The sequence below is a fragment of the Hippocampus bargibanti genome, linkage group LG06, assembly GCF_051943395.1.
Source record: "Hippocampus bargibanti isolate YZ-2025 linkage group LG06, ASM5194339v1, whole genome shotgun sequence".
Classification (NCBI taxonomy): Eukaryota; Metazoa; Chordata; class Actinopteri; order Syngnathiformes; family Syngnathidae; genus Hippocampus; species Hippocampus bargibanti.
Window position 1 is genome coordinate 10282215 of NC_142739.1, and position 26023 is coordinate 10308237.

At 40.4% G+C, this 26023-nt stretch overlaps 1 protein-coding gene across 2 annotated transcripts; it reads right to left on the bottom strand.

The window, feature by feature from the left end:
• Positions 1-165: 165 nt before the first annotated feature.
• cep85 (centrosomal protein 85) lies at positions 166-24354 on the bottom strand. 2 transcript variants are annotated; one of them, XM_088998864.1, is made up of 14 exons: positions 24219-24354; positions 23370-23426; positions 22797-22928; positions 8176-8924; positions 6179-6306; positions 5844-5961; positions 5553-5738; positions 3028-3180; positions 2791-2945; positions 2551-2668; positions 2370-2420; positions 2186-2293; positions 1860-2103; positions 166-1780 (listed from the first exon to the last, which is right to left on the bottom strand). In XM_088998864.1, the coding sequence occupies exons 2-14, from the start codon at positions 23407-23409 to the stop codon at positions 1626-1628; spliced, it is 2337 nt and encodes a 778-aa protein (XP_088854990.1). In that variant the 5' UTR covers positions 23410-23426; positions 24219-24354; the 3' UTR covers positions 166-1625. The 2 variants fall into 2 exon arrangements, with proteins under 2 accessions (XP_088854990.1, XP_088854991.1); XM_088998865.1 differs by lacking the exons at positions 22797-22928; positions 23370-23426; positions 24219-24354 and adding an exon at positions 14925-15157.
• Between the last annotated feature and the right edge of the window lie 1669 nt (positions 24355-26023).

Genomic DNA, 26023 nt, shown 5'->3' on the forward strand with positions numbered 1-26023 from the left:
AGATTTTACACATTAAAAAAACATGATATGAAAAAAAAAACAATATATATCTTAGCACAGTTCAAAGCAAGTAGAAAGGAGAAAAACCTACCTAATCCACTGATTCTCTACAAAATATTAGAAAGCATGATTATACACAGAAACAGATATTAATACAACCACTGATCAAAATTGAACATATTTATTTCTAAAATAGGGCAATATAAAGGACAAAAGGTATGACCATCTAAACGATTATCCCTTTTGAAAAACAAGACGTTAAGGCATGCAAAGCCCAACTCAATTTTGTGCATCTTAAGGTTAATAGGTCCCATGAAATGGCTTGTGTCCTGGATAGTTATTGCATAAATGCGTATGAGAGGCTTTTCAGCCCCTTTAAAGTCTTTTTGAAATGGCTCGTTTCATTCTCCAAATCAGTAAAAATCCATAAAAAAAACGCGCTGAGTTCACTTTGAGGTGATCCAGCCAGCCCGATGCTTGTCACACTCAATGAAAACATATCCCTTTTAATAAATCTTAACTAACATCCACTCAAATCTGTCCAGTAACAATATGGAAAGACAACTAACACTTCATGGAACCTTTGGACATTAACGTCAAGCGAATTATTACAGCAACATATTAGGAGGCCCACATCGTGTTCACACTCTGTCCAGACAATAAATTAATACTCAAGGTCAATATTGTTTCTCAATTATTTAGCTAATGCGTAAGAAAGTCACCATCAACCTGAAAATGTACAAGGAAACAGATATATATGGACCAATATTGAACAGCACACGTCTAGCAGAGAGCAAACATCCTACATCATCTGCTACATTCAAAGTCAGGGAATGTATGGACTATCATCCGAGAGACTGACACTTGGGGAGAAATGTCACACTGTCAGCTTGGTCTAAAATGAAAGAAAGGCAGAACCTCAAATGCGAAAGAAAGGCACTAAATGGTGTTCAGTGAGAATCCAGTCTACAGCAGATGTGGACGGAAGCATTGTAAAGGGAGTACCAGAGGTCTGAAAAAAAAATCCAACTTTGCACGACTGCCTCCACCAACTTCCTTTGGTAGTTTGAACAGACAAAGGCCCGATGGTTTAAAATGCTGGTTTGGTACAAAGTCTTCTAGCTCACAACATAGCAGATGTTTCACTTGTCACCATTTTAAATAATATATATATATATATATATATATATATATATATAGTATAGTGGCAACATCTCCATGACAAAAACATAATTCCAGTTGATTGTCAACCGCTTCAAAAAACTTTTTCCCCAAAGAGGGAAATCTACAGCTCAATAAATTATATTTCTGGGACTTTTACAGACACATCTCCATCCACTTAAATGAAAAAGGTTTAAGACTATCTGGTAAATGATCGTATTTCACATTAAAACTAAAAAAAATGAAAAGCCTTTTTAATGGAATCAAGTATTAGAGGCAAATTATTTTCTGTTAGCCCTTGGACTGAGATTACTGAACAACAGTAGAAAAGGAAGAGTGTTCTACAGGCAGGCTGCAGGATTACAGTACAGTCAGTCAAACAAAACCAAATCATTTAGGCTTGCTTTTGTCCCCATTCCAAGTCCAGCCTGATAGTGATGCTCCTGAGGTGAAACGGGGCCAAACTATTGAGTGATGCAGTTTTCACCCATGTCTTGTGCGTAGCGGTCCAGTATTAGATTACGTAATTCCTCCACATCACGACGAAGCTGTTGCGCTTCCAGCAGCTTCTTGTGCAGCACGTCTGGACTTAACCAATCTTCATCATGCTCCGCCATTGCTACGGGTGGGATAAAGACAAATAGGATATGAAAATGCTCATCCCCCAAAACAGCTAGAAAAACTTAATTCAAGCTTACATGTGAGACAAAGCAGCAGGGAAAGGTTGGGGTCTTGTCCCTGAGCCCTTTGGGTCAAAATGCTGCACAGGGAGCGTAGGTCACTGAGGCAAGAGGCAAGCTCCTTGTGGAGCCTCTGTGTCAGGTGGGTCCCAGCCGGCTGCAGAGTTGAAGAGGCCTCATTGGCGCTCTTCTGCTCAGACTCACTCATCTGCTCCTGTAAAGTAAGGTTCTGATCCATCAGTTCCTGGTTTTGGGCCGACAGCTGGGGAAAAAAAGTGTTTGGAATCAGCATTTTATGCAATCAAAGCAACCAATAGATTGTTCAGAAAGCAACTATCGAGAACCTCTTTCATGGCCATGTGGAGCTCAGCCATCTTTTCCTCTTTGACCAACATATCCTCTCTCAGAGCTTGTGAAGCGTTGTCTTCCTGAGATTTCTGCACCTCCAAAGCCTGCAGAGGCAAACAAAAACAAGAAGTTTAGAGACAACAGTAACTAAAGAAAGTCATTTACAGGCAAGACAATTACCTGAATCTGGGAACCGAGATGTTCCATCAACCTATGTTGTTTGTCAATAACCTGCCATGAAATTTAAAAAAAGTGTCAATAACAATGTCATATGCCTTCAAATTAAATATGATTATATGATCAATTAAAGTTATTTTAAATACAATTGAAGTTTTGGTCATTACATAAAAACACAGCAGACCTTCTTGAGTTTTTGTTGCTCCTCTCTTAAAATGTTGTTGTCTCCTCTGAGCTTGTCAATGTCCAGACAAGGCAGCCGAGCTCCATCTTCAAGGCCCTGTTGCACTCGCTGCTGCATACTAAGGAAGACGTATAGAACCGCTGTTACTCTCTTTTATATGTACGGTGTGATGAAAAATGCAAAATTATTCCAATCGAGATATCCGACTTTGGATCGACTTTATTTTATGTGGGCCCATACTCAGTAATGGTGGTCAGCAGATCTCTCTCCTTTCGTTTCTGCTCCTCCAGCTGTGCATCCTTTTGTTCAAGTTGTGAGCGTGTCGTCTCTAAAGAGGCCTCCAGCTCTTTTACTTTCTCCTGTAGCCCAGCTGCCCGCTGCTCGGCCTCCTGAAGCTAAGACACAAATGTATTTCGTAGCCATGAAAAATCAGAACAAATGCATGTTCCTTTCAGCTAAAATCTCAATGGTGCTCACTGCTTTGTTCTGGGTCTGGTAGTCCTCTAAGGTTGGCAAGTCAGCCAGATAGCTTTCCAGAATTTCGATGCGCTGCTGATTCTCGCGTTTCAGCTCGGACTCTTTCTGACACTTCTTCTTTAGGTTGCTGATATGCTTGTCTCGACACTTTATCTGCAAAAACAGGCCACAATAATAAGTTGAAGAGAAAGATGCAGGGGGAAGAAAGCATGAGAGCCACTGTTGCTCGTGTAAAATCTTTGTCACATTTCATCGAACTGCAATTATGTCAAGTGACAATTGCAATCTGGTTTATTGGCAAGATCATTTTTTTAAATACAGTAAAGTCTCGTTATATCGATATCGGATATATCGATAGTCCCGGTTATATCGATACTATTTCTATGCACGCACGGAGAAAATTACATGCAAACAGGGTCGGATATATCGATAGTCCCGGTTATATCGATATTTTTTCGGACTCCCTTGAATATCGATATAACGAGACTTTACTGTATCTTAAAACCACTTGACAGAGTGTAGTCGCTGTTTTCAATTGAAATATTATTTTTGGTGCTTGACTTAAGTTACCGTATTATCCAGTGTATAAGGTGTACCGGAATATAAGGCACACCCCCTATGAATGGTGCATTTTCAAACTTTTTCCATACAGTATATGAAGCGCAACCGGACTATAAGGCGCACCTTCAATGAATGAAAACAGTTTTCCAAATACAGTGAGACCTTGGCTTATGAACTTAATTGGTTCCCAGACAGAGTGCGTAAGGCGAAAAGTGTGTATCCCAAAAAACGTTTCCCATAGGAAACCATTAAAATGAGAATAATCCGTTCCCAGGTCTCCATAAAATATAATTTTCAACTAAATAGGCCTTAAAACTACACACAACATACCTTATTCTATGTATAATAAATGTGCTATTGTATTGTAATGAAAGAAATACACTGCACTGTATAATAAAGTCACTTTATTGACATTTATGATGGTCGTTGATGGCTCTTAATTGACACCTGTTGCTTTCTGACTTGTAAGATCTTACGAAACTGAGGCATCACATTATCATTCATCATATTGATGATTCTCATAGCCTTTTCTGGATGGAACTGTTCAATAAAAGCCTGCACATCAACTCCTGGATGGCCTGTGTTGGGGTAATTTGCCACAAAATAAACCCATCACCTGCTTCTGCTTGTCCTCTTGAAGGCAAATCAAATCCTCTGTGTTGAGGACCTCATTATGGTGAGCAACAAGCTTCTCGATGTCATCTGCATCCACTTCGAATCCCGTAGGTGCTGGCAGAGATTTTATTACAACAAAAGGCGCGGGTCCGATGATTCCACGGACGCGGGATAAAACGCGACAAAAGAAGGCGGGCGGGGCGATCCGTCCAGCACATTCGCGATCCCAGAAAGCACCAAACTTACACCATCGCTGCTAACAATCACCTCGGCAAAGCAAACTGTTGGACTTGCCAGCACAAGTGTCGTAATCATGTCACTGGTGAGGTGACAGCGACTCGTTGAAATGAAATGAAATTGAAATGTCTTCTTCGGCTGGTGGAGGTCGCAAGCGGCAGCCCCGCCCCAGCTGTCAACTCGCACGTGACAATTTCGGTGTCATTAGTCACGTGAAAGCATCGACTAAATAACGCCTTTGTGTAAAGCTTTTAGGTGAAGGATGGTAGCAATGGTGAACGGTACCGGGCTCTTTATTTGTAGAATGGTCGTTGAAAGTTACTCTCAGGGAAGTGACACACAGCGTGAGAGATGTGTCAGGCTGAGATTCACATGACAGCCGCGGTGTGCACATGTGACGCCACAAACGCACACCTCGTTCGTGTTTCTCAATCATCTCCTTCTTCTCCTCGACGGTGATTATTAGGGGATCATCTTGCATTCATTTCCTAATAGTAAAATTATCTGCAAAAAGCTCCTCGGAGGCGATCGACGTGTGAATTCAGAGAGAGGTGTGGAAAGGTGCGCCGGCTGGAGCGCTGTTCAGTCGTGTGCTTCCGCCGAAGATCCCAAGATCACTCCGCCAGATCCGAAGATCACTCCGCCAGCCGTGGTGGGTGTGTATTGCGAAAAGTAGTGCGTATTTCAAGGTTTAATTTTCATAAATTTGACGTTCGTAAACCGAAAAGTTCGTAAGGTAAGGTGTTCGTAAACTGAGGTCTCACTGTATAATCTATAAATATATATCAATGTTTTCCAAATATAAGGCACACCACATTATAAGGCGCTACAGTAGAGGCTGCACCACTTCTTCTACAGGGGGAAATGGAGTCGGTGGCTGCTGACAGTAGTTGTGAAAACTGTTGTGACTCAATATTAGTTCACATATAAGGTGCACTTGGGTAGAAGGCGCAGGGTCATCTTTTGAAGAAAATCAAGGATTCTGGGTGCGCCTTATACACCGGAAAATACGATAGTATGAACTGATGCATGTTCCTTTTGTTTTCATGAACTTTAGTGGTTGTCTATCTTGCGAAACACACAACAAGAAGGCAAAAGCAGTGAACACCCACCCTGTCTTCCTGTTTCTTCATCTCCTCTGAATGTTTCTCGCAAGTCTCCTTTAGGTTGTCAGTCAGTCGGCGTGTCTCAGTCTCCACTGCACCCAGCCTGCGCTCAGCCTCCGCCTTGTCCATGGCAGCGCAGTCTGTGCGCTCAGCAAATTGTGCCCTCAGGAACGCGTTCTCCCTCTGAGCTTCCTGCAATATTGTCATGTGAGTCACCTTGAGGCCCGGAAGCGAAGCATTTGAAAACAAGAATGGCACTACGGTGGCTTGCGGTGAGGTTTTGCAAGAGTTACTCACCTGCAGTCGAAGCAAGCAGATATCACCGAAGGGGGCCCCTCGGCCCAAGAAGGCTCCGTGGACCTGCAACTCACTTTCTCTCAGACGCTGCTCCAACTGAGTCATGTGCTGTCTTTGTCTGTACAAAGATTGTAACATTACAAAATGCATTTGCTATAATCTGGGAAACATAACATTTGAACTTTCACAAACGTCTCACTTTTACACATTTTGACAGAGCTGACGAAATAAAGAGGAGTAAATAGATGTCTTACAGGATCCTTTTAGTTAAAAAGCGGCAATGTGGTGGTAAGGTTAAATAAACACTCAAGAGTAAAAGGAGTGGAAACACTTGCCTCTCTATTATAAGCTCCTTCTCCTTCAGCAGACCTTCACTGGCTTTCACCAGAGCGTCCCACTTGCCAAACTCGGGGTGTATGGCTGTCGGGTACAAGGACGGGTACTGGCCCACCCCAGCGCTCAACTGGACAGAAACACAAACGGGACAAACAGATTGACACCATATAATATATGGCACTCGTAGAAATTGGTCTCCAGCCAGAAGATTGAGCAAACACATTTTTGCTTTCAACACTTCATCAAAAAATTGACAAGTGTTTGAAAACGATTTGATTACTTAAGATTTACAGAAGAATACATTTTAAGAATAAAACAAAAGGAAACACGACAGATCCATGTGCAATTTGTGCCAGGTTTTTCCCCTAAAAAAAATAACATTATTACATCATATGAACTTCACTCATTCGCTGCCATTCCCAAATTTATTCGGGAATTGAAAAGTGTGACGTGGAGAGCCATTCTCGACTTTGTTTGAGTTTCGTTTTTTTTCTTGCATGGGGTGTCGATAAAGCGCTGGTCAAACCACTGGCAATGTTTTTCCCTTCCACATTTGGCTTTTGTCCATATTAGTGATTTCTTACAGCTTCAGCTGTTGTTAAAGTGCTATATGAATTAATACGAATGTATTGTATTGTATTGTATTTTGTACAGCCGCCCCCATTTCACCCCCATCAGATACTGTAACTCTAGTCGAGACCCATGTGACTTAGCAATTAACTATTTTTTTCTGATGAAAGAAGAGAGTCTAAGGTTTCTTACACTGAATTGAATATTTCGGTAGACCTAAAACTCAATATTCTGTGGGTCCTGCAATTTGAGTAAAAATGACAAAAACCCTGGCACTCAAGTGGACACATTTTTGCACATCATCTAGCAGTGAATGAGTTAACATTCTGGAGATCCAAGCGAAAAAAATATTTCATCAATCAGCGCGCTAATCCTCGTGCGTTGAACATGTCTGATATCATACTTTTAAAGGACAACCGACGTCTCCGGACAAGTTGTGTCCATAATTTGTAAAATGGCTTCAAATGACTTCTACTGAGCGTATTTTAATAAGATTCCACAGCATATAGCTATATTTTACGTTTTAAGAATTGCGCTGAATATTCAGGAAGTCTTGTTTTTGAGTTGGTGACGAGTACGTACGTACGTGACGTCACTAAAGGAACGCCCCTGACCGGAAAAAAAGACACATTGTAGCAGTCCTTCCATCACGTCAATGTATTTTTCTGTACTTGTTTGGTCTGACAACCTCGTGTTGCACCCAAAAGCTGCCAGAAGAGGGCGTCCAAGCTCCATATAAGGAACTTATCAGCCTGTGGAAACAGAGGTGGCCACAGGAGGTCGCCATTGTGTGCCTCTTTTTTTGTGTGAGACATTTCCCCCCAATGTTGCCTCAAAATGGCACGAAATAAATTATTTAATCGATTGCAAACATGTATGCTTTCCTCTTCAGAACTATTTGAATCATATTCATAACTGGATGTATAACAAGAAAGCATATTCTCCGAATCTGAAGCCATTGTTTTGATTCTCCAGCAATGCAAGACGCCTTGGCGTGACGTCACGAACTGGGGGCGGGACTTTCTGAAAATGCCCAATTCGCAGCTCAATTTTTTTGCAGATTTTGGACACTTTAAGTCATTTTTATTGGTGTTTTGCATTTGAATAAGAATATGATACTGCGTGTTTTGGGTATTTTAGATGCTATAAAACGTTTTTCTGATGTCAGTTAAAAAACAAAAAAGTGACATCGGTTCTCCTTTAAATAGGCCAATGTGTCTGTATGCCCCCAGCTCCACATTATGTTTCCAATAACGATCTGTGTCCATCCCCATTTCATGTTCCAAAAACAAGGGTGTTGAATTGGACAACTGTGATGATTCATTATCATTCAGTCATTTCATAGAAACCACAATAACTTTTGTTTGAACAAGTATGAGGCTTTGTATTTCTAAACGGACCATCTAATCTTGAAACAAAAACATACCTGCATTTGTTCTACTTGCATGCGTAGGCTGTCCATCGAGGGTTTATGCTGCTGCTGTTGCGACCAGCCAAGTATTTCGCCACAACGGTCCTGGCGCATTGGATCGTAAGCTTTGGTGCCTGCATGATCCCTCAACAGGGCCTGTGTCTGCAGGCTAAGTGCATTCGCATAAACACCAGAAGGCTGGCTGGACCTGGTATTGGAGGCATCGTTGGCAATAGACACTCCGGCAAGGTTAACTCCAGGCCTGGCCTCCGGGAGAACTTTATAGTTTTGATCTGCGCTTCCTCTGTAAACCTCAGATACAAAGTCTGAGTTGTCTCTAATCCTTGCAGTCTGTAAGCCCCCCAATAAGGTTGACTGGTTCAAGGTAGGTTCCACGGCAGGCGTGTCAAACCTCTGGCCCTCATCCATCCGTGTTTGATCTGTGGGGAAAAGCGAGTGGTCCAGCCCATTGACCAAGCTTCGATAGCGGCTCAGGCAGTCCAGCTTTGGCCCAATGGTCTCACTTCCCATTGTGGGCTGAGCATCCAAGTTGGGTGAAGATGCTGATTTGGAAAGGCAGGACGATTTGGACGTGGAGCCACTTGATGTTCTGGAGGTAGAGGAAGACCTGGACTCTTCCTGGACGCTTGCCTGGGGCTCAGAGGCCAGGACTTCGGCCGTGGATGGCATGACATGTGCTGTTGGTATTGGAATCTGACTGCGAATGGGATGGAAAGAGGGGCTGCTCCCGGAGCTGCAGAAATCTGCAAGGCAATTAATAAGTAAAATTAGCAAGACATCATCTCACTGTTCCATATACACATGCACAGAAAACGATCAGTGCAGAATACTGAGAGCACTGCAGGCTATTTTAGACACTGCAGTCAGTGTCTGTGGGTGACCTAGTTTGTCGTTGAATAATCAACACTTTCTAACAAAAATACAACATGGAGGAAAACGCCAATATTCAGCATTGGATTATCGTCAAAATATAAACTCTGTTTCATCAATGTGAAATAAGCCTGTATTCAGCACCAATTGGGTTTACAATTGACACAATCCCAGTTTTGCAAGAATCAAGTAAGGTCTTTGATTATTCATGTACACACCCAAATGACATCATGAACCGATGAAAAGGTTTCTTCAGCTGTCATCTGTACTTCTTTGAAGGTGTCGCACGTTTCGCTTCTTATCCAGATGCTTCTTCAGCGAACTAAAGTCTTACTGGTAGTTTCGGCCCTATATCTATCCCTACTGTCTAGACATGGACAGTAGGGATAGGTCCCTGCTCTCAGGTTGGGGGGAGCACAGTACTACTCTCTGGGGCTCCACTGATTGCTCCTATTGTCCTGACTAACGACTGGCCTGATTGCCCTCTTTGCTCTGGTATCACCTCATCAGCATTACTAATCTTATGTTGCCGAAGCAGGCTGTTGTACGAACGATCCAAATTGAACCTCACACCACCATATCGGTTTAGTGAAGGATTTAGCTGTTTTATGAAAAGCGCTTGTTTTACTCCCCTTTCAAACCATCTATGTCAGGGGTTGCAAACTCAATTTCGCTGGAGGCAGAGGGTGGGTGAGGCTGGGCCGCATCAGGATTTCCACAAGAAAAGCACAGATAAAACATTCCAATGTTCTCAAAATCTTTATTTTTAACACACAAAAAATGAATTAAATGAATAAATGGAAAAATGAATAAAAAATAAATTAACCAGTCATAAATAAATAACAATTATAATGAACATAAGGCAGATCCAGACGACTGAAAAAAACACAGGAAAACTAATTATTTTAATAAAGTTTCAAATGTCTGTATTCACAGTTCTTTAACCATTAACTTTCTTAACATAAATAAAATATTGAACATGAACTGTCCTAAACGTGGCTTCTCTTCCCTACTTCTTGCTGCTAGAGACCTGGCAGCGCCAGGTCCACAAAAATTTGAAATGTGGCTTTGTGCGTCTTGAAGTCTGCAAATCTGTAGCTCCAAGTTTTGTGCAGAATGCTTTCACGTTGTCATAGGCAGCACTGACAAGTTGCCCCTGGCCTTGTAGCTTCCTGTTCAGTACATTAAGCTCATGTGTGATATCAACAAGAAAAGCTAAGTCGATGAGCCATTTGGGTTCACATAGCACAGGAACAACCACTACGTCTTTCTCCATGAATTCTTTTATTTTTTCTCTCAACTCAAAAAATCTCTTCAATATGTTTCCCCTGGTGATCCGACGTACCTCAGTGAAGTAAAGCACATACCCATATTCTGACTCAATTTCATCTAAAAAAGCACAGAACCTTCTGTATATCTGTATATATGTATAATGCAGTGCAGTACTATGGGCTCCTCCACACCCACGTCTCCCAGTTTTTTTTTGAACAAGTGCTACCAGTCCATTCTTCCTCCCTGTCATTGATGGGGAACCATCGGTTGTTACTCCAACAAAGTTCTTCCATGACAAACCGGCATTCTCAAAAGCATCACACAGTTGTTTAAATGTCCTTAGCGGTGGTCTGGCCGTGCATTGGAATTACTGTGAGCAACTCCTCCATTCCTTCAAAATTGTCATCAACACCACAGACAATCGGACATATATTGCTAGCTGGGCAGTGTCTGTGATGTCTGTCGTCCCATCAAGAGCCACTGAATATACACTGAAACATTTTGCTTTCTCACACAGTTGATCATAAATGTCATTTGATAGATCAGAAATGCGCTCTACCACGGTGTCGCGAGAAAGGCTGATGTTGTTAAACTGGCCTTTCTTTTCTGGACCGACAATTTCTGCAGCCTGTAATATGCACTTTTTGACAAATTCACCGTCAGTGAATGGCTTTCCCGCTTTAGCAATCATCTCACTGACGACCTAGCTAGCTTCGACTGCTGCTAAATTCTCTTTGGTTGGTTTCTTGAAGTAATCTTGTTACCACAGTAGACGTGTTTTAAGATCGGCAACCTGGTTGGCTCTCTCAACTCCCTGGTATTTTTCAAACTCCTCAGCATGTCGAGTTGTATAATGACGTTTCAAATTTTATTCCTTGAGCGCCGCGACTTTTTCAGTACAGATAAGACACGTCGGGGTGCCCCTGTGCTCAACAAAGAAATATTGCACTCCCCACTTTTCCTGAAATTGTCTGTGCTCATCACCGACCTTTCTCTTCACCGCAGGCTTTGAAAAAGACATATTTGGGGGTCTGTAATATGTGATTCCACTCCGTGTGAGTCTCGAGTTAAACTTAAACTTTCAGTTCGCTGAGCTGTGGTGCATGCGCACTTTCAATCTATGATGTTATAAAACATCAGATTATTAAAAAGGCGTATACGGGGCAGAAAGATCAGGTTAGCTAACACAGTTCTTTCTCTCTAATCGTATCGGATAACGACAGTTATCCGAATTTCTCAAGTGCCGGGTAAACGCACTGACTGTTAAGTTTCAGTTTCACTCGCGACATGCCTATAATAAGTAAGAACAAACACACAGCAGCTCTCTGAGCGCGATCGGCCAGGATGGACATGGCTACTGACACGGCACAGGCTGGATCATAAATCACAGTGCCTTCTTCATTTCTGAGCTGAGAGCAGTGGAGGATTTAGGAGCTGAGTGGAGTTGGCGGCTTCGCGGCTTCTCCTCCGCCCAGCTGACTGGAGGAATGAATGAATGTGTGAGCGAAGCACTGGACAGCCTGACCGATGTGCCACCCTTCAGAGCCTTTTACAGCTCCACACAAAAGTTTCATTCATATCAATCATGCGGGCCGCACTAACTTTAATCTTTCATATCAAGGTGGGACGCACAATATTCTTTCGGGGGCCGCAGTTCAGCCGCTGTAAAAAGGAACAACAGTTGGGGGCCGCAATGTTTCGCTTACGGATGCTTCAACTGCAAGCTGAAAAACAAAGGAATTTCGTTCTTCAAGTGAGTGAAAATGAAGTTTCTATAAAAAGAAAAAAAAATAATTCGTTTTGCGATGTTTTAGCGACTAATTTTCATCCTGTTTTCGATCTTCGACCGTGTATAAGTACGTTCTAGCTGTTCTTCATTAGTATGAAATTGAATTGGCTCTGCCTCCTCAAGCATATAACTAATTCGACACTAAATTTGAACTGCAGGGGTGTGCGTTTCACTAAACATTGCTAACTTAGCAATATTGTTAATATATTGCTAAATTCATTGTTAACGCTAAAAACGTGTCTCACTAAACATCATTTAGCAATATTGTTAACGCTTAGCAATATTGCTAAATAGCAAAGTTTAGTGAAACGCGCCCCAGGTTAGCCGACTCTGCTCATACAACATACTAATAATTACTTCTTGATCTTTTTGATCCGTCGTAGATTTCACACATATATACACTATACACAGTGTTACCTAATCCTCTACAATTTCTGATTTAGTCCAATTCCGATCACCAATTAAGTATGATCATTCTTTATGAATGTTATTTTTTTCACGTTTGAAGATTGGTTACAATCACACTCAAAAGATAATTATACTATGTATTTGAATTTTCAATCTTAAAGAGCTGTCATTTCTATTATTCATAACATTTTTAGACTCTGAATAAATATACATCAATAGTGGTGTATTTAATTGCAATTGCATTTTGGATTATAAAAAAATTATAATCCAAAGCATATCTGATCTTGAAAGTTGAGGTTTTTGGACTTGTCCGACTTCACATCGCGCCGAAAGACGACGTGAGAGTGAAGTAGTTGTCTTCTAAAACATATTTAGCCACAAAGTATTAGAATTTCGTCGAATACCGGAAGAAAATCGACGAAAAACGAGCAAAAATTATTCATATCGTACGGAACTGAGTCAGAGGCTACAACTCGTGACGTCATCAGTGACGTCACAACCTGGTGACCGCGGGGCGCAATGCTATTGCCTCCTTTGGGCACTTCTAAACCTATCTATTTCTATGATTAGGAGACTTAACTTAGAGATAAAAAACAAACAGTCAGAAAGCGATTATAAACTGAATTTACACACTCCTCTTGACTCCTGTACATACAAAGTAGTCAAATATTTAAAAACTATCTTAGCTCCGTTGGTTGGTAACACAGAATATCACGTACAGAACACCACAGGGTTTGTCGAGAGTATCAAAGACCGCATATTGGAACCTGATGAAACATTGGCATTTTACGATGTGACTTCTATCTTTACATCTGTTCCAACCCCAGCAGCAGTCTCAGTGGTGAGGACGAGACTGCTAGCGGATGCTTCTCTGCATGAAAGAACCAAACTTAAACCGGACCACATCTGTCAATTATTGAAAATCTGCCTCAATACGACGTGTTTTCAATTTAGGGAGAAATTTTACAAACAAATTCATGGTTGTGCTATGGGCTCACCAGTTTCACCCATAGTGGCTCATCTGTACATGGAAGAGAGGGAGAAACAGGCCCTCACATCCTTCCCGGGGACAAAACCTAGACACTGGTTTAGATATGTGGATGATACTTTCGTGATAATTAAAAAAAACAAGAAACTCAATCCTTCACAGCTCACCTCAACTCGGTAGACATCAACATTAAATTTACTTGCGAGGACATCAAAGAGAACCAACTAGCCTTTTTGGATTGTAAAGTAATTATAAAAGAGGACAGGGCGCTAAAAACAGAAGTCTTTAGGAAGGCTACGCACACTGACCAATACTTACTTTTCGATTCTAACCACCCTCTACAACACAAACTAGGAGTTATAAGAACCCTGCAGCATAGGGATAAACAAATACTAACAAGTGTCGAAAGTAGAGAAAAGGAGTCAAAACATATCAGGAGAGCACTCGCAAACTGTGGGTACCCTCACTGGTCTTTTAACAAATGTCAACAGGAAAGAATAGGGAATGAAACCAAAAATTCTGAAGGTACAAAAAGGAGAGGAGTAGCAGTACCTTACATTGCAGAGTTACTGAAAAACTAGAGTCCTTTGCAACACAAAATTCCCACTTATTTCAAACCGACAAACACTTTAAGGCAAAAATTAGTGCATCCAAAAGATAGGCTGCCAAATGAAAAACAAAGTAATGTAGTTTATTCAATACATTGTAAGAATGAAAATTGTAAATAGCAATACATTGGGGAGACTAAACAAATTCTCAAAAAAAGACTAACAACGCTGCAGGGATAATACTAGTGGGCCTCAATCGGCAGTACATATGCACCTAAAAGCTAGCAACCACTCATTTGACGACAATGAGGTTAAAATCTTAGCGAAAGAACATAGATGGTTTGAAAGGGGAGTAAAAAAAGCGATTTTCACAAAACAGCTAAATCCTTCCCTTAACTGTAATGGTGGGCTGAGGTTCAATTTGGATCGTTCGTACAATAGACTGTTTAGGCAACATAGGATTAGTCATGCTGATGAGGTGATACCAGGGCCAATTGGGCAATCAGGCCAGTCGTCAGTCAGGACAACAGAAGCTATCAGTGCAGCCGCAGGGATTAGTCCTCTGCTCCCCCCAACCTGAGAGCAGGGACCTATCATAGCAGAGTCCGGCACCGCCATGTCTGGACAGTAGGGATATATATAGGGCCTATACTACCAGTAAGACTTTAGTTCGCTGACGAAGCATATTGGATAAGAAGCGAAACGTCCGACACCTTCAAAGAAGTACAGATGACGGCTGAAGAAACCTTTTCACCGATGGACCACTCCTGTACGACTGAGAGTTTACACAGACGACACCATGAACCCTTCCTCAAAAATGTCTTCACATTCCCCAAAGAAAATAATGCTCGAGAACAGTTCAACAGACCTCATAGACCTGTTCACGTCTCGAAAACCGACAGTCATTCCAAAGCAACAAGTGCATTAGTTGCATGGTATCCCTGAGCCAAGCTGAGCGGCAGGACCCTTTAAATCCCCAAAAATATCTGAGCCTTGCATTTCTCAGCAACAGCGAATCATCCGAAGAAGTCAAGCTAACAGCGGTGCAGAGGGGAGGCCCGGTGCCCAATGGAGTATTGTCCTCAAGCAGCGTGTGCCCAACACTGAGCAAACACATCGAACTAGGCAAACACAGGAAAGGTTAGGGGTATTTATAGCCCACCTCTCAAGTTACAGAGTGATCTGTGGGTGATGCTTATTTAAGCACCTTTACTCCACCCTTCCACACCAACACATCACATAGGCACATTCACAGTTGAAACTTAATGTTTTTTTGTTCTAATCACACATTCAGTCAAATGGAGAATATTAACAATCACAACAAATGAGTGGAAAAAAACAAGCTGCTGAACTTTCAGCGTGTGCGAAACAAGCCTCCTCTCGGGTTTCCTTATTCGTGAAAGACAAGTCTAAACTACTCTGAAATGTTTGCTCAGCACACATTCCATCTTTTGAGAATTATATAATTACAGTTACTTGTCACTGTAAACCTGTTTTTGGCTAAACCCATAACTCCCAATTCAGAGGATTTTTAGGCAATGGTTTCCAAGCTCATTGCCATCCACATCATAACAGGTTAGCAACATGGCTAGGAAACTCATAGTTTACTGCATGCTCCGCAGATATGGTTTCATAACCAGGCTTCGCTGACGAAGCCTCTTGGATAGGATGTGAAACGTCCGAAACCTTCACATTTGTACAGATGACGGCTGAAGAAACCTTCTCATCGATGGTTTCATAAAGTGGAAGGTGCACATGTTTAGAATCTTGCTCAACACATTCGTGCGCTGCAGTGCACCCACACGAGTTTAATCAGCATGACACCTCATGTGCGCATTTCCGTCCTCATGCTAGCACCAGAAAATGTCAGTCAGAGTTAATAGCGATAGCACACCTCGATACATGGGAACATAAGCGGCCATTTGGCCGGACTACAATTGAGTAGTAAATGTAAATAGTTGTGAAACAACTATGGCTAGATGTCTTCTTATTTCCTATTATTTTTAATAGATTAGATGAACCTATTAATCTCACAGTGGAGAAATACTTGTCACTCTTAGTTTTACATTTAAATGCATTGAGTGAATTTTACTTATTTCCATTTTTTTTTTAATATTACCCGTTATTATTTATATGCGTGTGGCAAGTTGCAATTTGTTGAGTTCAAAGAAATGTCGGGTGTTCAAATGTAGTTTTTATTAATCATAGAACTATGAACAATCTATTTTATACTATTAATGGAACATTAACTCATACACTGCCAGACATGCAAAAGTGTGTCCACTCCTGTGTTAGGGTTTTATCAGTGTCACTCGAATTCCAGGACCCACAGAATATTGACTTTTAGCACTACATAAACATTCAATGCAGCGTAAGAAACATTAGACTCTCTTCTTTCATCAGAAAACAAGAGTTAATTCCCAAGTTATATGGGTCTGGGGTTATCTGAGCTGGAAATGGGGTGGCTGTCCAAAATACAATGCAATTCATAAATATTGATTTTATATAGTGCTTTAAACACAGCTGAAGCTGGAATAAAGCGCTAACATGGAAAAAAGGGAATTACTGCTCCCTTGTGGAAAGGAAAAAAAATGCCGGAGGCCATTGCCAGCATTTTATTGACACCCAAACAAGAAAAAACAAAACGCAAACAAATTCGGGAATGACACTCTACATCAGGGGTCGGGAACCTATGGCTCGCGAGCCATATATGGCTCTTTTGAGGATTGCATATGGCTCGCCGATAAATATTACATACTATAATACATATTGTCGTTTTTTTCGTCGTTCATTTCCCGTTGGGGCTGCAGTTGGCGGAAAGCGCGATTTTGATTGGATGACACTGACCTAGAATGGCCGAAAGCGCCATGTTGACTGGATGATAGTGGCCGTCATGTTGAAACAGGTAAACACCCTTTTAAATGAGCCCAACTTGTGCACTTCAGCCTGAATGCACTGGAGCATTAGAGGAGAGAAAATGTTCTGATCCTAATTTGCAATGAAACAATACCATCGATGAAACAGTCGAATGTCAGTGACATTTTAACAAGCCCCATGTTAACGTTAGCATCGACATACTTCGCGAGAAGTAGATTGCAGATAGCAAGTGTGGAAGCTTATGAGCCGTGTGCAGGCTAGCTAGCAGTAACTTCGCCTCTGGCAACAAAGGAGTTAAAAAAATAATAATTGCTGTGAAGAGTAACCAATTACTTTTGCAATAATAATAATAATAATAATAATAATAATAATAATAATACATTTTATTTCTAAGCGCCTTACGAAACTCTCAAGGACATCCAGTAACTGAGTTAATTACTTTTGGAAGAAGAAATTTGTAAATCAAAACTATTACATTTTTTGAAAGGAACATAACCAACACTGGTCCTGACAACGGACGTGTTCAGAGACACACTTGAAGCTCAGGCAAACCTGTGCTGACATGTTTCAATTACGTACTAGGAAGAATTTAATGAGGTGCTGCATTACCCCTTTCTTCAAACATGCATCACTTTAACTGTGAATCCAGATGTGTTATGATGCTTGCGTTAAAGAGGCTGACTTTAGGAGAACACAGAGTTCATGAAATCAGTCAGACTAATTGATTACAACTGACTGGAACACACCACAAAAAAAGGTTTTGCCTGGATGAAGCTACGATGAATTATAGCCCACAATGGTGAACTTTACTTAATTTGACCTTCCCAAAAATTCAGAATAAAATTTCCAAATGTTCAACGTTGGGAACTTTGTTTTGTAACGCATAGCAAAATCCAAAACAGGTGCTTGAGCCATGAATCAACTGATACTTTGCCTGGTATAATTAGAACTGATATTGAAACAGTCCTCATCGTCATGCTGTTTACATTCTGAAATCATGAGACCAGCCCATTGCAAGGCTTCACACAGGATGTTCACAGAGGGAAGTGACAACCGAGCTTTGAGTATCCGGGTGTCATGAGCAGGTTGCAACACAGACAGAGATGCCAAAAGAGTTATGAAAAAATAAATAAAAATAAGGACACACTTGTGATTTTGGTCATTGGGCTTTTTGTTCGAGAATAAATTGTGTAAAGAGTGCTTATTTATACTGTTGATGTTAGTTCGAACTAATCAAAGCCTTAAATTTACTGAATATCTGAAACAAATTGTACAGAACAAAAGTGATATTAGGCAGCAAAAACACAGACATAAACAAATGGTATAATATTAAACACTGTTTACTTTACTTGGACTGACTCACAATTCACCTCTACCTAAAGAGCAGCTATCGTAATGAATCCTGGGCAGAAGTGTCAGAATTAATGGTTTGACAGACAATGAATCGATGACTAGATTAATCTGCAAATATTTTAATTATTGAAGGATTCTTTTCCTTTCGGCTTTTCCCTTCAAGGGATCGCCAGAGCGAATAGTGTCCTTCATCTTCAGAGGTTTGATTCCCATGTTTGTTTTGGCCAAGCTTTTACGTCGACTGCCCTTCCTGACACAACCCTCTGTATTTATTGAGCTCGGGACCGGCACAATAAGACACTGGCTTATGTCCCTTTGTGGCTACAGAACAAGAAACTATGAACATTTGATGGATAAATTCTGATTATATTTTGTTTATAAAAGCCTCTTCCATGCAATTTTGCTTTTCTCAATAGTATGCCATGAAAATAATGTCATGATGTGTGTCTTCTGCCATATTTAGTCTAGCCTGTATAGTGTATAACCTTCTGATACGCAGAGTGAACCAAGTGCATTCTTGGAGCCATCTGTTAACATTGATACACTGCTTGCAGGAGACTTTCTGGAAACAGACTGATAAATATAAGAAATGTTTTGGGAGAATGCCGCCTTAATGTCGCGCCACAGTCTTGATACCGCCCTTCTGATGAAATGAATATTTTGCGTGTCCATAGTGTGGACACACTTGTGATCACGCAGAAATTGTCTGTAAATCATCAGTGTCCGGAATATTCTGCAAATAAACCCTTCGAAGGTATACTGTTCATTGACTCCAGCCTTTATTTCGATAACCAAAATCCTCATCATACGATATTAACGAACATGCGGAGGAAAGCAGGCCATTCGCTTCCAACAAATGGTGACCCCGACTTGATATGCTACTGAGGTTTTGGTCAACAGACAGAATATCGGGTGCCCAACAGATTTGACAAGGTAAGTGGAGAATTATCCTCCAAATTGATCTTCTGTCTGTTGGCTGAAATCAAGGTAAGATTTATGTCTTGAATTGATATTCTAAAAAAAATAATTGTGGCTGTATGAACAGTGGAAAGTGCAATAGTTATTGTTTTAGAAAGGTTGTTTTGTTCTGTCAAAGAATCATAGAAACAATAATTCCTAACAAAGAGTACAAAGGATCAGGCGTTTTTGCAAAAACAAATAAACACCCAGTAACGATTCAAGTACACTGGTCGACGATCGGGACCAGGTACTTTTGTGAAGAGGATTAAGTGCTTTTGCTAAATTAAGGATCAAGTACAGTAAAGTCTCGTTATATCGATATTCAAGGGAGTCCGAAAAAATATCGATATAACCGGGACTATCGATATATCCGATCCTGCGCCGAACTGCATTAAACAAAAGCCGCCAAAAGAGGGCAGCCAAGCGCCATATAAGAAACGGAGCTGGCCATTAGCTCCCTTTTTTTTGGGGTGAGAGATGTTCCCCCAATGTTGCCTCAAAATGGCACATATAATTCTTTAATCATTGTAAACATGTATGCTTTAATCTTCAGAACTACAGTGTATTTGAAACATATTCATAACTGGATGTGTAACAAGAAAGCATATTATCTGAATCTGAAGCCATTGTTTGGATTCACAAGCAATGCAAGACGTCTTGGCGTGAAGTCATTTTTATTTGCATTTGAATAAAAAGTGACATCGGCTGTCCTTTAATACACAGTATGGAATGTTAATAATTTTCAAAATCATCGCGCTTCAGCAGACAAAACAAGAAACATTGTTGCAAAAAACGATTGCATTCATATACAGTACAGTGGGCATGTACATAACACAACAGGGAAACCGCAACGCTTACATCTTACTGTATTATGTATACAATTTAAAAAAGTCATCAATCTTCTTCTGCTTCCCATTTTTACCTTTTAACACAAACACTTCAATCTCGTCTGCTACACACGAGCTAGCGTCTGAAAATGAAAATGGCTCTGCTACACGGGTGCTGGGCACGTAACCAAGTCACCTGACCAAGTCGACCAATGGCGCGACCGATGGCGTGTCACGTGACACAGTCACACGGCCAAGTCGACCAATAGCGCGACCGATGGCGGCTCATGTGACCAAGTCGACCAATGGCGCGACCGATGGCGGCTCACGTAACAAGACACGTGACCAAGTTGACCAATGGCACGACGGATATATCGATATAAACAACAAAAATGGCCGGCGGGGGATGAAAAGGAGCACCGTAATAACCGGATTATCGTAATAACCGGGTATCGTACTAAACGGTACTAATTATACATAAAAAGACTAGAAATGTGCAAGGGAAATGAAAATAGTATCGTAATAAGCGGTACTATCGATATAACCGATATCGATATAACGAGACTTTACTGTACTTTAGGATTTATTTTTTTCAAGTACTTTTGAAGGAGAATTGAGGTTTCGAACCCTTTTTTGAGATCGAGGTTAGAGTACTTTTGCTGAAATTATTGCAAGTACAGTAAAGTCTTGTTACATCGATATCGGATATATCGATAGTCCCGGTTATATCGATACTATTTCTATGCACGCACGGAGAAAATTACATGCAAATAGGGTCGGACATATCGATAGTCCCGGTTATATCGATATTTTTTCGGACTCCCTTGAATATCGATATAACGAGACTTTACTGTACTTTCGAAGTGATCTAGCGGTTCTGATAAATTAAGGATCGGGACTTTTGAATGGGTTGTATCAAGTACTTTGAAGATTGACAAGAATATGAAAACAAAAATGGAGGTTAAGTTCAATAGGGAAAGTATATAGTTCAATCTGCAGCAAATACCTGCCATAAACCTTTTGAATGAGTGTTGCTGTGCTGGGTGAAAAACTGAGGAAGGTGTGTGATGTGTGTAGGGCGACTAAGAGAGAGAGAATGAGAGACTGAGAAAGAACGGTTAAAAAACGAACGCAAACTGTGTGAATGGAGGCTCTCTACCTCATCCGAACAGAGGATTTGTTGAAAAATGAGGATACTAATCAGTAAAAAGGTTGAACCACGGATGAAAATGGTCCGAGGGTCTTAATAAGAAAATAGTTTTTAAAAAGTTCATATATACCTTTTAATATAAGTCATCTAATTATGAGTATATTATAATGTAATTTTGCTGGGCAGCTGAAAAACACATAAGTGCCCCTGTAGGATTACATAGGAACTGTAATAAAATCTGCTTAATTGTCAGGATATTGGCTATTTTATTGTTGGCTTCCTGTTGGGGGGGGAAGTCTATTTTTGAAGGAATGCAGAAAAAGATAGTGGCTTTTTCAACAGTAGGTTGATGGTGTGCGTGCGTGTGTATATCTTATTTGTGTTTGGAGTTATTCCCTGCCGCTCATGATGTGAATTTGAATGTGCATTTCTGGCCATTGGGGGTCTCTGTCAACTGAACTGCATGGGTGCTCAAATAATCACTTAGAGCCACCGTTTAATTTAAAATTATCCAAATAATGTAATTAAAGCCTATCACCTATAATTATTCTTTGATTTCTGTTGTCTTCCATGAAACCAGACACATTATATTTGCAAACATCTGCTTTTACTTGACCAAACCAATAACTCTGTTTCAATCCTTAAAGGGATATCCCTTAATTGTTGATTTTTTTTCTCATTGCTACACCATTTTCAAATACAATAGCACCACAATAATGAGTTAATAAACGGTGTCCAGGAAAAAATGTGTTTGGTTTCTTCAAAATGGTCAGATTATTTGATTTGAAATAATTAGTATAATAATGAATTCAAAAATGGATTCCCCGCCCACAAAATCATTCAAAAATGCTGAAGAATATCCAATACGCATTTTCCATAGAAGAGAAAATGAAGGAGGAAACTGAAGCCCCTGTTTAAAAAAGTATTGAAATAATGGAAAATATTTGTTTTGATTTGGAATACAGAGGGTCGTGTCAGGAAGAGCATCTGACGTAAAAGCCTGGCCAAAACAAACATGCGAATCAAACCTCTGAAGATGGAGGACATTGATTCGCTGTGGTGACCCTTTGAAGGGAAAAGCCGAAAGGAAAAGATTTGTTTTAATTTGGAAAAAAAAGTTAGATAAGCAAATGTGTGTGTGCTGAATGGTGAATCTGTGGGGCCAAGTGTAGTCCTGTTCAATGTAAATAGCGTTGAACTAAATGTCTGTTCGGCGAGACATGCATGCACACTCAAGGCGGGTTTTTTCCCCCTACTTGAGCTGCTATGACCCATTTCTGAAGGGATGATGAAAAAAGGAAACATTGGAATTGCATGACTTGAACCATTGGATTATAAATGCAGCCATAAATAGGAATTAACTGTATAATTGTCCTGGGAGCCAACAAAGCGAAATCCTATAACACATTATTAATCTCATTTTACCTTCCATCATAAATCAATTTACAAATACATAATTGTGTCTGCAACTAGCAGAAGGGAAGGTAATGCCAGGAAGTGGTTTGACCTCACGGTGAAATGGGGTAGAATTGCAATACAAACATCTGCATAGGACACAAGAAGCAAAAGTTACCTTCTGTGCTGTCAGACGCTGATGTGCCAAGACCAGTGTCCCCACTGTCCGATGTTTCGGGTCGACGGCCCAAGCGATTTTGAAATTTCTCGGACAAGGTGGGCGTTTGCCAAGCCATGTCAGCAAACCTCGCTGTATGCATATTTAGGAAAGAGGACAAAATCATTACAACATCTAAGCATTATTCCAAATGGTTACAAAGTAGTAATCAATGTGCTGTTTTTGTTGTCCTTCATATGGACTCGTTGTGGACTGTTTTCCGCATTTTGGCCATGACATTGTCAAGGGAGATGGGTCTGTGTCAATGTTTATGTGAAATACATTTTAGTTGAATCCTTATGCAAGTAGCTTGTTTGTTGACAGTGGTTTACAACAATATTGAATACATTCTTTGCCTCTTTTTGAGAACAATTTGGTTGTTTAAACCACTGTAACAATAACCATTATGTTGGTGCATGGAGTAAACAAGTATTTTTCTTCCGTGATAGGTACGTTTGAGAAGCATTGCATTACAGGGCCGAGGTGAATTTTTCACACGGGAGTGAAACGCGATATATAAAGTAACCACCCTACCATCAAGTTTCGATGCAGTGTATCTCTGTGAGGTTGCCATTCCATACACAGCGTCACCTGAAAGAATTGTTTTGAAACGGGATAAAGAAACAATACATCGAGTAGAGCATCAATAAGGAATCTTCGTGTACTATGTTATCAAAGGTCATTAAGCCAAAATCCACGCTAAGCAGTGTACAACATTTTCATCAACAAAAAAACTTCACGGCTGCTTCGACTCTCATCTTGACCAACTGACTCCACTCCAAGGGACAGCAACGAAAATGACAACACGAACACGATGTACTGTTACACAATCGCTTTCCAAAACACGGACGCCCCCAGAGAGATTTCAAGGGACGCATATAATGGCTCGCGTGCCTGATGAACAGACGATGTCGGCAATCTCATTCCATTACTCTAATCGTCTTAATTCAAGTCTAGCTAGTTAATTCATAATCCAAACGCGTGCCTGGTTCAAACAAATGGCAAACCACGGGCACGCTAACCACAATCACACGTATACTTTACTTGCAATTCCAAACATTCTTACAACGAAGAGGGCTGGCCGAGTGAAATGTACCTAAGAGTAGCAAATACACGTTGCTTGAATCCGACAACGTCACAATTATATCCAAATAACTCATAAGTAACTGCGATGGCCTGCGACACTACCCATTTAATCTTGTTAATCCATAACAAATATGTTTCCGTTCAACATGCTACAGCTAACATGCTACAGCTAACAGAGCAACCAGCTGCTTCTCCGGTTTAACATTGCCGCTAGAATTGTTGCTATTGTTTTCAATTTTTTAATAATTATTTTTAATCGCAGAAAATGTGGCTTGTATGAAGACGGTCGGACGTTACCTTTCGCTCCTCATCGGTGTAAATTGTTACAAATCTCGGTGTAGGCGAGAAACCTAAATCTCAAACAAACGCTACGGTGGCAGTTGTTTCAACACTAAACTCGACCGCGGCGCGCTGAAAGCACACAAGGAAAACGAGTCAACTAAGTGCGCTTGATCATTGTCACAGCGTCGCCCTCCATCACAATTTGTTGTTGATGTCCGACCGACACCGACCAAAGAATTTGTCGTCTCTCGGGTTTATTTGTTGAAACTAAATTTCAAACCACGGGCATAACCATTTTGAAGTTGTTACTAACATTCATTTTTTTCTGGATGAAGTGTACCGATGTGAGAAGTTCGGCAAACACGGCTACAAAAGCTAATCGAACCAACCTTTTCAAATCGTGTTTCGGAATAAAGACCCGGCATTGTAAACATTCAAATAATAATAATAATAATAATAATAATAATAATAATAATAATAATAATAATAATAATAATAATAAAGACATTTATGCCGATGATTTTGATCACACATATTTATCAATGTTGATTTTTTTTTTCTATATACCTCTCCTTTTCAATTTTGTTGCGGGAGATGGTAAATGTTCCCATTTTGGCAGTTTTAAATGTTTTCTCATTCTTATTCTTAAACCAATAAGTGTGGTGAGACACATTTGAGGCATGTATTATTCAGTAAAATTAAAATTCACCATCATTACAGAATAGGCGGTGGCACGGTAGTCGAGTGGCTTCACAGTGCAGAGGTTGGGAGTTTGAATCTTACTACGGCCTCCCTGTGCGAAGTTTGCATGTTCTCCCCGGGCCGGCGTGGGTTTTCTCCGGGTCCTGCGGTTTCCTTCCACAACAACAATGTTCCAAAAACATGCATGACAGGCCGATTGAACCAAATTGTGACTGTGAGTGCGGATGGTTATTTGTCTCTGTGTGATCTGTGATTGACTGGCAACCAATTCACAGTGCCCCCTGCCTCGTGCCCGAAGACGACTGGAATAGACTCCACCATCTCCCGCGACCCCAATGAGGATAAAGCGGTCTGGAAAATAGATGCATGGATTATATAATAGTCTTGTAAGAAACAGGGGTTCCAGGGTAACTTGAAGTATATGTCTCACCTATAAAATTATTTAAATCCTTCTCTCTGAACAATGTCATGTTCTTGAATGTGCGTATTTAAAAAAAATCTGGTGACCATAAACTGTGAATGAATGATTATGATTATGATTATAATTATATGATGATGATGATGATGATGATGATGATGATGATGATGATTTATTATTATTATTATTATTATTATTATTATTATTATTATTATTATTATTATTATTATTATTATTATTATTATTATTATTATTATTATTATCATTATTTCATCACTTTGCTGCTGTGAAATGTAAATTTCTCCACTGTGAGACTAATAAAGGCAAATCCAATCCAATCCAATCCAATTATTAAAAGAACACCAAAACACTCTTAAATTGTAGTTGTTGTATTAAGTTCATCCTGTCTACTTGATATCTGATTTAAAACAGATTCTTTTCTTACAGACAGTGTATTGTAGGTGTTCAAATACCTAGATTTACGGCACACTAAAAATATACAAACCAGATACACTTCTCCGCCCCATAGTAGACAGCATAGGATCAGTCACATACAACCGATCAAAAGCACTATCAGATATAATAAAACCATTACTGGGACACACTGACCAACACTGCAAGAACTCAAAGCAGCTCGCGACAGAACTCGTCATCATAAAAATACAGAAAGATGAAAGGGTCATATCACATGACGTCATCT

Bases quoted from the DNA above. Each gene is read 5' to 3' on its own strand.
- cep85 (XM_088998864.1), bottom strand. From the start codon at position 23,409: ATGGCAACCTCACAGAGATACACTGCATCGAAACTTGATG. The intron at 2,421-2,550 runs GTCTGCTGTGTT...ATTTCATGGCAG, and splicing joins AGCAACAAAAACTCAAGAAG to GTTATTGACAAACAACATAG. The intron at 2,104-2,185 runs GTTCTCGATAGT...TTTTTTCCCCAG, and splicing joins TCCACATGGCCATGAAAGAG to CTGTCGGCCCAAAACCAGGA.